Source organism: Barbus barbus (genome assembly GCF_936440315.1).
Source record: "Barbus barbus genome assembly, chromosome: 37".
NCBI lineage: Eukaryota > Metazoa > Chordata > Actinopteri > Cypriniformes > Cyprinidae > Barbus > Barbus barbus.
Genome location: NC_136715.1, coordinates 18,362,448 through 18,374,789, shown reverse-complemented (window position 1 = coordinate 18,374,789; position 12,342 = coordinate 18,362,448). Strand labels below are relative to the sequence as shown.

General features: G+C 36.8%; 1 protein-coding gene across 3 annotated transcripts; it reads left to right on the top strand.

The window, feature by feature from the left end:
* The first annotated feature begins 283 nt into the window (after positions 1–283).
* On the top strand, positions 284–12,106 carry LOC306857205 (alpha-taxilin-like). 3 transcript variants are annotated; one of them, XM_079397012.1, is made up of 10 exons: positions 294–361; positions 1,435–1,678; positions 2,389–2,480; positions 3,847–4,017; positions 4,107–4,301; positions 6,413–6,532; positions 6,860–7,027; positions 7,822–7,917; positions 9,368–9,693; positions 9,845–12,103. In XM_079397012.1, exons 1-9 carry the CDS (start codon positions 314–316, stop codon positions 9,647–9,649), a joined length of 1,416 nt encoding a protein of 471 aa, XP_079253138.1. In that variant the 5' UTR covers positions 294–313; the 3' UTR covers positions 9,650–9,693; positions 9,845–12,103. The 3 variants fall into 3 exon arrangements, with proteins under 3 accessions (XP_079253137.1, XP_079253138.1, XP_079253139.1); XM_079397011.1 differs by having other exon boundaries at positions 284–361; positions 9,368–12,106; XM_079397013.1 differs by having other exon boundaries at positions 356–610; positions 9,368–12,106.
* Positions 12,107–12,342: the final 236 nt, after the last annotated feature.

Genomic DNA, 12,342 nt, shown 5'->3' with positions numbered 1-12,342 from the left:
AAAAAAAATTTAATTAATAACAGAAATATTAAATTCTTATATTTAAAAAATACAATTACAAATCAATTGATAATAAACATGTTTACTGTTTATTTATTGTAGAACAAAGACAGCATACATGGCTTACAATAACTATATACAAGCCAGGGTTTGCATTAAAAACACTCAAGCCACATTTATACACATCTGAAATACTAACTATTTATCTTTCACTATATTTTTGTCTATCTAGTTATCATATAAGAAAGTATAATAAACATGAGTTTTATTTGCATTCATCCAGTCTTGGCTCTTCTCGGTGTTTCGTCATAACATGGCGACGCGCTCAGACGCCAGGCACAAAAACACTGAAAACACACAGGTACTGTACCTCAACCTGCTCACTGTTCAACATTTATTTGAAATATAACATCATTAACACGTCTAACGCCACGGAAGACTTGTTATACACCCACGAAGGGAACCTGTGTTATTTACGGAGGAAGTAGCTTTAGCTTGCTAACGTTAACCAACTTACAAGAGCACTTTCATCTCTCGTTATCCAAATATCAAAGCTAAACATCGGGATCTACAACCGCGACGTGTTTTATTTCTAGACAGAAAAGTGAGGGTAAGGGTTTTGAAATGGATTTAAGATGATAGAAGTGTTATGTGTTTGTTGAACCGGGAGTTAGCCTGAGGTTTACTGCTTTATCGCTTTACAGACTTCACGACAAAATGATTTCTGGGCTTCTTATTTTATCTGAGCTGTGATATGCTTCATAAATAGCCTCTTTAAACTTTTAACCCAGGGAAACTGATCAATGTGAGGCTCATTTGGGGAGTTAAATTAACATGTGATTAAACATAAGAATTACTTTGCGTGTTTCATACGTCTGTCAAGAAAATTAAGTATTCTTGGATAAATATTTTAGTCATTCCATACTGATAAATTTATAGTGTCTACTGTAATTGATCAGTGCTGACGCATTTAGTTTTGCACAGGTTATTAGTTGACACGTGCTTTGAATAAATGCCTCGGTGGTCTCATTGTGTTCATGTCTTAACGCGTTCCCTCTCACTTATTTGCTTGTGTGGATTTTAACGTAACTCTCTGAATGTGGCTCTAAACTGAGCTTCGTGCCTAAACAGCATTTTAAACTTGTATGGTGCCCAAAAATGCTGCCTAGGTAGGGAGCTCACTGGGATTTGAGACACAGCCTCTGTTTCGCGTGTGGCAGCTCTGACTGCAACACGTGCTCAGTTCTGTCTTTCCATGTATAGTGAGTTTTCTGTGTTTGCAGTAAATATCTAGAATTAGAGCAGGTTTTGTTGTATTGGTTATGATGCATGTCACCTTAGTGCAGGGTTTAATGTCGGTGTGAAAACTACACAGACTCGGCTTGGATAATTTAGACTCATCTCCTTTGACGGTTTTTGTGTTTGCATCATCAGGGCACTGAAATCATGGAGGAAATCAACGGGGTCTGTGGTCTAAAAGCCAGAGGACTCGTTAAAGGGAGCAGTTCATCTCCAGATGTGGATACCCCATCCCAGGATAATGTGGAGGAGTTTGCAGGGCTGGTGATCAGTGAGGAGGAGCGAGGGGAGACGCCCGGAAGGGAGGATAGTAACCCTGACCCCCTCGATGGGGACTTGGACCCTAATGCTGAGAAAACCAAGGACCAAAAAGCATTTGGTTAGTGTTCGCCATTCAAGGAATCTTTCGGGTTCAATATAAGAAATAAACAGAGCCCTGTATTCAAGAGATAGTTATACAAAAGATACAAGTTATACAAGATGTTCCAAACACAAAAGAATATATTGAAGAATGTGGGTAACCAAACAGTTTCTGGTCCCCATTGACTTCCATAGTATTTTCTTCAGTACTATGGAAGTCAGTGGAGACCAACAACTGTTTGGTAGGGCTGTGCAAATAAATGAATGTGATCATGCGCATCTAGTCAGTAAAGCCGGTTTTGTGATTAGTCGTAAATCTCCTTCACGTGCTTTTAGATGGAGCAGCATTTAATACACAGAGCTATAGTTTGCTGACAAGCTACGCAATATCGCGTTCAAAATCGAATGCGATTCATCTGCGATTTTGAACGCGATATTGCGTAGCTTGTCAGTGATTTACGGCTCTGTGTAGTAAATGCCACTCCGTCTGAAAGCACGTGAAGGAGATTTACTACTAATCACAGAACCGGCTTTCCTGACTAGATGCGCATGATTATCACATTCGATTATTTGCTAAAATCAAGAGGGTGAATAAATAACAGAATTTTCTTTTTTGGTGAACAATCCCTTTATCTTTCTGTTTTAATGTGTTTTTTGTACGTTGTGATAGGATGACTTGTTTGTCAACAATAGGCTATTCTATGCATAATTCGTCTTTTGTTGTCATAGGCAAAGAGGTTTTGTTGCTGATGCAGGCGCTTCATACTTTAGCCACCCCAGAAGAAAAACTTGCTGCCCTTTGTAAGAAATATGCAGACCTGGTATGTATTTGAGGCTACAGAAATGACATTGAACGACAATTGATATTACACTTTATACTTAATGTCCTTACAGAGAGAGGTCACAAAACAATTACAATCCAATCTTGTACGATTTATATGGAGAATTTACTCCAAGCTACTCATTTTCCATGCAAAGTATTATGCAACTCGTGGTATGAAATACTAATAGTCATGCACTGAAATGAATTAATCTGGTGCATAACAATATAGGCAGCTAATATTTATCAGGAAAAGTAAGTATGCTTGAATAAATATTTGAATGAATTCATATATTAACAAGTTTGTGGTGTATACAGTAATGATCAGTGTTTACATCAGAAAATTTCTTCGGTAACAAACTGCCTCTCGAAATTTCAGTTGAACTAATTTGACATTTCTCTTGTAGCATGATTTTTGCTCCGCTTTGCTGAGGTTTACCCATTGTGGCTTGTCCATATTGTGTACATGAATCAGTTAAAACGTCTCATCAGAGAAGTGTTAATTAAATGTCACTGTTTCAGTTGGAAATGTATGACAAATCGTCTTTTAATTGTGATCATGAATTCTGCTTCTCTTGATTTAATTAGCATAATCATCTGCGATATTTGCCAACCGGTTATTTATCGAGAAAATGTTTCATTGCAATTTGGCATTTTCGTTATTTTGCATTGGTAACGAGCCTTCACAAACTTTAATGGTTGCGGCTGCCAGATTTTCAATAAGTTTTTTGTTGTTGTTGTTGTTTTTTCCGCATAAATGGATACGTTTTCTGCCCAGTGGTTTACTTAAAGGGGTCATCGGATGCCCATTTTCCACAAGTTGATATGATTCTTTAGGGTCTTAATGAAAAGTCAATAAGACTATACTTTGGTTACAATTTCTCAATGGTAGTGTATAAAACACCTTCTTTACCCTGTCAAAATCAGCTCTGTTTTCAGCAAGCCGTTTTTAGTCCATGTTGCTTTAAATGCTAATGAGCTCTGCTCAGAACAGCCTGATTTGAGAGGCGGTATTTTAAAAAAACACTGTGTGGATTTTTATCATTATTGGATGGATGTGTACACACACTTCCAACACACATTTATGTTCAAACAACTTGAAAGTGAATTTTGCATCCGATGACCCTTTTAATCTTCCCAACCTGGCAATACACTCACTGTACAGTGTTATGGAAAAAACGCTGATGAGCTGAAAAACGTATAAATTGGAGTTTAGCGATAATTGTTTAACTGTTATTGTGCAAACCCTAGTTTTGGTCTATGATTTTGGCCCTCCGAAACCAAAAATGTCTTTTTTTGTGTGTTATTCCAGCCGTAGATATTTCAGTGCATCACTAAATACTAATGTGTAATTCTTCCTGGGACAGCTGGAGGAGAGTCGCAGCATGCAAAAGCAGGTGAAGGTGTTACAGAAGAAGCAGAACCAGGTGCTTAAAGAAAAGATCCACCTGCAGAGCGAGCACAGCAAGGCTGTCCTGGCACGCAGCAAACTGGAGAGCCTTTGCAGGGAACTTCAGCGCCATAACAAGACCTTAAAGGTAAAGCCACCGGAACTCATGCACATGCGGGATTTGATTTGAAGATTCATATTGGCCTTAGTTTAACCAGATAACTGTTGTGATGGCAGGAGGAGAATGCTCAGAGGTCCAGGGAGTACGAAGAGCAGCGCAAGGAGGCGACGCTGCACTTCCAGATGACACTCAACGAGATTGAGGCCCAGATGGAGCAGCACAATTTGCACAACAGCAAGCTGCGGCAGGAGAACGTGGAGCTGGCTGAGAAACTCAAGAAGCTCATCGAGCAGTACGAGCTCCGGGAGGAGGTGAGGCAACATCTGTCCAATATGCAGACTGGCTGTTATGCTCTGGTTGAGTCCCTCAAGCCCTCAGAGAATTGTGAGGCGTGAAGATTTAGTTTGTTGTATACTCTGTAACAGTCGAGATTATATAAGATTTTTGTAGTCATGGTAGACAGGAATTTGTCTGCTGTTTTATTACATGGTTTTACATTTTTATTTGTTTAATTTTAAATGTGTTCCTCAGGCATACTGGGTATTTTGCACGTTGAGCTCATTTTAAATGTGCATCCTCAAATGAAACCATTAGGCTATGACTAATCACATGACTTTATATGTAGGAATATGCATATGTACACTACTGGTCAAAAGTTTGGAATAAGTTGTATTTTGCATATATTTTAAAATATAATATATCCCTGCGATGCAAAGCTGAATTTTCAGCATAATTACTCCAGACTTCAGTGTCGCATGATCCTTCAGAAATTATTATAATATGCTGATTTGCGGCTCAAGAAACATTTTATATTATCAATGTTGAAAACAGTTGTGCTGCTTCTTTGTTTTTGTTTCTTTTTCAGCAAAGGTGCATTACACTGATCAAAAGTTACTGTAAAGACATTTGTAATGTTACAAAAGATTTTTGTTTTAAATACTGTTCATTGAGCTTTCTATTCATCAATTCATTATTTCTGAAGGATCATGTTACAGCATAGAGTGGAGTAATGGCTTCTGAAAATTCAGCTTTGCCATTACATCTTAAAGGGGTCATATGATGCGATTTCAAGTTTTCCTCTCTCTTTGGAGTGTTGCAGGCTGTTTGGGCATAGATAAGATCCCTGAAGTTGCAAAGACTAAAGTCTCAAAACCAAAGAGATATTCTTTATAAAAGTTAAGACTCGATCACGGCCCCCTAAAATGGCTCATTTAAACACGCGCCCACATGTCTACGTCACGGTGTGGGAAGATTTGCAAAACACTGCCCAAATGTATACGCAAAGAAAGAAGGCGGAACTATTATTCTCGCTGGAGTATTGTTTCTGCCGTCGGCGTCATGTCCTGGAGACGCTGTGTTTTGTAGTGAAAGCGAAAGTGTTTTGTTTGGGCTTCCAAAAGAGGACACAACTAGAAATCAGTGGTTAAGTTGTATTTACAACACTGTTCCAGAACAGTTCAACCCAAATATTAGAGTGTGTGCAGCGCATTTTACGGAGGACTATTTCCTGAACCTGGGAGTAGCCTGCCAGCAATGCACAAAGGCTGTTTCTATAAAGTGGGGCAATTCCAATTTTGCAAGGACAGTCTGGTACTTCTGACTCGCAAGTACGTTTTCTTATTTAAAGAATTTGCCACTGACTATTCAAACGCAAGTTTTGAGCAGTGTAGAGTAGTGCTGGTTTTGTCGTTTCTCCGATCACAAATACAGACATGGTAATGATTACACGGCGCGATGCAACGAGACGCGTAAAAAAGACAGTATAAGTCATTATAATCAGTAATTATGTCCCCACTGGATGCAACAAATGCCTCATTTATAATGGGTTTTATTGTTTTTGTGTCGTCGCGCTGAGACACGGCATCACAATACGGTGAGGGCATAACATTTCTGTCTCATGCTTGAGGTATTCGGCCAATCACAACACACTGGATAGCTGGCCAATCAGAGCACACCTCACTTCTCAGAATGATGAGCTTTGTAAAAATCAACGCGTTTCAGAAAGGCGCAGCATAGAGGAGCAACAATAATGTACAGTATGTGGAAAATAATGTTTTTTGAACCTTAAACCGCATAAACATTGCATTACACCAGATACACAAAATAATGTTCTTATTAGCAACGTCATATGACCCCTTTAAAATATCTAAAAATAGAAAACTGGTATTTTAAAGCGTAATTATTTATAAAATAATATTCATATATTATTTTTATTTTTTTATTTTCTATGGTTTTAGTTAACTATAATGTAATAACAGCAACATAACACGCTGTTTTTGTACATCTACAGTAATTTGAAGCGAAAGACGCTGGAAGTTAAAATTGACAAGCTAAAAGTTAAAAATAAGGTTGATTAGGAAATGTTGCAATTTTCCAAGCAATTGGGAAGAATACTGTGAACATGACATTTATCTTTACCCAGCACATCGACAAGGTGTTCAAACACAAGGAACTGCAACAGCAGCTGGTGGACGCTAAACTCCAGAGGACGGCTGAGCTGATGCGAGAGGTGGATGAGAAACAGCAAAGAGAAAGAGAGTTTGTGAGTATCGTTGTCATAATCCTAATCCTGTTTCTGAGCCTGTTGCTAATCCTAAAGTATTGGCTCCTGCAACCAAGCAGATCTATAATATGTGGATTAAGCATTCCCATTTATCACAATGGAATGGAAGTTGCTTGCTGACGTGAGACCTTCTGAAGTATGAGATTTGAAATCTGCCATCTTTGCTCATTGGCACCGAGTTCTGCAGCCAGGCTGATTTGAGCCAATCACCTGTGCTGTAAATGCCATGTGACTAATCACTTCTGGAGCTGCAGGAAAATGATGACATCTAAAAATTCCAAAAGTTGATCTGGGTTCTCTGTTCAGCTCCTGAAGGACGCGACTGAGTCCAGACATAAATGTGAGCTGATGAAGGAGCAGGAACATCAGTTAAAGCAGCAGCTCACTCTGTACATGGACAAGTTTGAGGAGTTTCAGACCACCCTCGCCAAGAGCAACGAGGTCTTCACCACCTTCCGACAGGAGATGGAGAAAGTGAGTGTGCAGGAAGTGTGTTCAACAGAAGTCTCGCGTGCTCACCGAGGTGGCATGTCTTTAATCAAAAATACAGTAAAATTGTGAAAAATTATTACAATTTAAAATAATTATTTTCCATTTTAATACATTTTAAAATGTAATTTATTCCTGTGATGCAAAGCTGAATTTTCAGCATTGTTACTCCAGTCTTCCATGTCATCTTCAGAAATCATTCGAATATGATATATGCTGCTCAAGAAACATTTCTTCATATCAGTGTTGTAAACAGTTGCGCTGCTTAATATTTCTGTTTTATGATTCTTTGATGAATAGAAAGTTTAAAAGAAAAGCATTTATTTGAAATACAAATTATGTAACAAATGTCTTTACTTCCAATTTATGAGTTTCAGTCATCTTACGGTCACTTGACTTTAAACTATAAAAAGACAAATGATTTAATTACACCTAATTATAATCTTTAGCAAATCTCAATTTATGTGCATATTTCTTACTATACATTATGTTGTGATGCCAAAATTGACTTTTAGCATTTAAAGCAATTGATTTAAGTTATTTATTATTATTTATAGTTTTATTTATGAAAAATAGCATAATTCTTATCTTTAAGGATTTTAATGTTGTAGTATTTCTACATTTTCATCTTCACGTAATTCTAAATATAATGCTTTCAGACAATGAAATGATAAATTCGGATTGTTTAAAAGACAAAGTCAAACTAATATGATCTTTTAGTTCTCAGTGTGGAAAGGCTGATTTTTTGTGACTCATTTTTATTTTCTGACACTAATCAGATGACGAAGAAGATCAAGAAGCTTGAGAAGGAGACCACGCTATGGAGGACCAAATGGGAGACCAACAACCAGACTCTTCTGCAGATGGCAGAAGAGGTGAGAGGAATAATAGAGCAGTTGTTTTTAAAGCATGTATAAATTCACATTTCTAAATTCAAGGTAGAACTGTGAGGAGTTTATGTTGAAGAGCAATGTACATTTACATAACAAAAGTGACGTCACAATTTTTTTTAGTAGCAGAGATACTATAATAGTTTTATTAATAATCAATTTTTATTTTTAGATTTTCTGTTTTCATTTTTGTTAAAGTTTTAGTATTTTTTTTTTTGTATTTTTGTTTATATAGTTTCTATACATTTATTTCAGTTTCAGTTTTAATAATTTTAATAGATGTTGCCTTGCAACTATGGAAGCAGAATAATGACAATAGTTTTTGAAACAAAGCATGCTGAATTCCACAAATCAAAAAAAAAGATGCATTGCCATTAACAGTGCTTGCATTTTAATGCATTGTATTTCCAGGACTTGCATTTTTAACATAGTTAACATAGTTGTTTATTTAAGATGTGAATATTTCAATTTAAAATATTTCACACACATTTTCGTAATTAAAAATTCAATAATTCATATTCACCTTCCAGAATTCACTTCCAAAATATTCAGGCAAGGCAATTGTGTATATATATTATATACAGAAATCAATATACAAGGCATTAAAATGCAAGCACTGTTAATGGCAATGCATCTTTTTTTTCGATTGGTGGAATTCAGTATGCTTTGTTTCAAAAACTATTGACATTATTCTGCTTCCATATGCAACAACCTAAAATCGGTTTTTACATTTTATTTCAGTTAATATGTTATTCCAAGTAACATTTTTTCCCAACTATAGCACATATCATTAATCATTAATAAAGTTTAGTGAGCGTGTACAGTCAGTTCAGCTTTTGAGGCAAAGTCCAATATAAATGTGTCTTATAAATAAGAGATAGGTCAAGACAGATGTACTCTACTGCTCAAAAGTTTGGGATTTGGATAGGGTTTATGTTTTTGAAAGATGTCTCTTCTGATCACCGAGGCTGCATTTATTTGATCAAAAATATAGTAAGAACAGTGATATTGTGAAGTTATTACACTTTAAAAGAACTGTTCTATTATAATATATTTTAAAATGTAATTTATTCTTGTGACGCAAAGCTGAATTTTCAAAATAATTACTCCAGTCTTCAGTGTCACCTGATCCTTCAGAAATCATTCTAATATGCTGATTTGCTGCTCGAGAAACATTTATTATTATTGTTGAAAATAGTTGCCAACAGTGATGCATTTTATTTTTCAGAATTGTTTGATGAAAAGGAAGTATTTATTTAAAAAAAAGTCTTGTAACATTATAAATGTCTTCACTGTCACTTTTGATCAATTTAATGCATCCTTGCTGGATAAACTATTGTTCTTTCCAAAAAAAAAAAAATCACACTGGCCTCAAACCTTTGAATATTTCATATTTCAATCTGTTTTCAAGTTGCTCTTCTTGTTTGTCTCTTAGAAAACAGTGCGAGACAAGAATTACAAGGCCCTCCACGGGAAACTGGAGCGTCTGGAGAAGCTTTGCAGGGCCCTGCAGAGAGAACGCAACGACCTGAACCTAAAACTCCAGGCCCTTCAGGGCCCAGCGAAAGATCCGGAGGAAGAAGATACGGGGCCTCCTGACCCTCAGCCGCAGGGGCTTAACCAAGAGATGGAGGGTTTGGTGCCTCATACAGAGAAACTCAGGCTTCAGCTTGAGGAAGAGGGCACCACATCATTCACACAACTCACTGACGACTGAGCCTGGCCTTCTGGTGGCCTTTCTTTTCCTTTCTTTTTGTGGAGGTATATATTTTTGTCTAACAATTATCATAAAAAATATGTGTGAGGAAAACGCAGGACATTAGTGAAGACGCTAACTGCTCTATATGTTGGTAATCCGCTTTGTGGAAAGCACTTTTTAATCCCTGTTTTCTATCACATTGTATTTTCGTAGGAAATGGTCATGTGGTCCAAGACGGCCGCCATACAGCTTTGTTTTGTACGTTTTTTTTCTTTTTCCTTCCCTCTATTCTCTGCTCAGCTGTGCTGTGCTTGCACGTTTTTCGTTTCTCTTGAATAAAATGTAGCTCTTCGCTCTGACCTCTAGAATCTGAATAAATCATTTTAGATGCATATAATGTTTAATACTGCCATTTTAAAATAACCGTAAATAGTCAACAAGCTAGTCCAGCTCTAGATGACCTTGAAACAGGGCATTAATAACAGGGAAGATACAGTAACTCGCTCAGCTACTCGGCACTTTGAGTCCGAGCCAAGACGGGTCCATGACAAATTGTTGCTTTGATTAAAATGGACTTTAAAGGAAGATACATGTCTTATCAATAGGAGAGGGGTCAAGACTCCTCACCACCTGGGAATGGGTTTCTAATGGGAATCTGATTAAGGGCTAGTTTGAGTTTGAAAAAGGCTGCTACATCTCCAACAATTATGTGAAATCCTAAAACAGGGTCGAACAGTCTCGCTCCGCTGAAGTTACAGAACTGTCTATGGGAGGGACTATTTTGTTGCATGACAGACGAAGAGAAAGCATCTTAACCAGCAGAAAAATGCCACATGCATTTATATTTCATTAAAATTCACTTCTCAAGCCCTTTTATTTAAGAAACAGGGTAGTTGTTTTTGTTGAATCTGTTGGATTACATAACTGAACCTGATTAAACTAAAATCAATCTGCTTTTTTACCAAAATTATATAATTGACTCATTAAAAAAAGATTTGAATATATTTCCTAATTTACTATAAACTCCTAAATATTTTTGAATAAGGAGGACATAACGTTTGCTATTAGGACGAGATGACCTTCGTTTGATTTGCTTTATTGTCTTGATGCTGCTAATTAGTCCTGATGACAGCTATCGTTTTAATTGGATTTGTTTGTGTTTTTTTTTTTTTTTTCTTTAAATTGTATTTCCCCTAAATATATCAATTCACTCACCCTCATGTCGGTCCAAACCTGTATGTCTTTTTTCTTCTGTGGAGCACAAAAGATGATATCTCAAATAGTTTTTGTCTATATGAAAGCTAGTGGGGTTCAAAACAACATTGGACACCATTGACTTTCATAGTATGGACAAATATTTTTAAATGCATTATTTTGTCATACAGGTTTGGAGCAACATGAAAGTGAGTAAATTTTTGAGGTGAACGGTTTCTTTTTGGTCTGTCTAAAATGGACAGGTTGCATTATTTTTGCTCTTTAACTGGACACAAAACTGATACATTTTCAACGGGGCCTTGACGTATTTGATACTGGATATGCTGAATGTGATTTCTCTCTCTTTTTCTTTTTTTTTTTGGACTTTGTAATGAACAAGAATAAAATGTCTGTAATTCAGTGCTAAAATGTTCTGAACTGCAAACATTCTCAATACTGCTAATGTGAAACTATGTCAAGAACTGAACTGATGAATGTAGAAGCTGCCAAATCCATGTCTAAACACGGCCTCAAAGCCCTTGAGATCTGGTCATTATCATGCTGCAGGAACACAGGGTCTAGAAACGCTTGCCCCCTCAGGTCCATTACAACATCTGGCTCTGTTCATGTCCTGATCTGAACCTCTGACGCTGGCCAGTACATTCCTCAATGTTGAATCCAACAAAACACATCCAAGGTTTTCATTTAACATGCACTGAACACGATCATCTACTTGTACTAAAACTAATCACATTAATCATGTTTTGTAATAAGTGCAGAAGGACAAGGCTTTGCGGGCTGAATGTGTTTAAACTTGCCAAACTGTAAAACTCAACAGAATGGGAAAGGTATATCTTCACCAGCTTTTTTTTTTTTGTTTCCTAAAAAAAAAAAAAAATTTTTTCCCTTTCTAAATTTTGGATAATGTTTAGAAGCACTTGATTTCCTCGTAACCGTTTCACCTCGCTGTCAGATTTTATCTAGTCTGCAGAAGTTAGTTTGTGTGCTCATTTTGATAAATACATCTGTAATTGGGGTCATGTTCCTTCTAAATTTGTTGGTACTGTCATTAGTATCGCTGCCCCTTTTGTTTTGGCAATGCCCCGGTTTGATTCTCAGGTTATGCAAGAAATCTACCTCTTTAGGTAAGACGTACTGTGAAAGATGCTCAAGAGAGCTTTTCTTTCTCCCCCAGCTCAGCCCATGACCCCTCTGAGATTGTACAACGCTCTTGTAGTTCTGTCTTGCTTTTCAATAAAAACATTTTGTAGAATTTTCCTTACGGTGTTGTTTCACTGCGTCTTCACATCTCCAGATACAAAAAGTAGTGATATAGCTGAAAATGTTTTGGAGGACCAAAAATCATTTGTGATCATTTTCACTGCATCAATTTCATAAAGACAACGTGGATAATCGGGCTCAACTCAACATGTCAGCTGTGTGATGGATGATGGTGCTGGATTACCAATATTGATTTCTCGTTTTTAATTGATACTGATATGGATTCTTAAATCTCG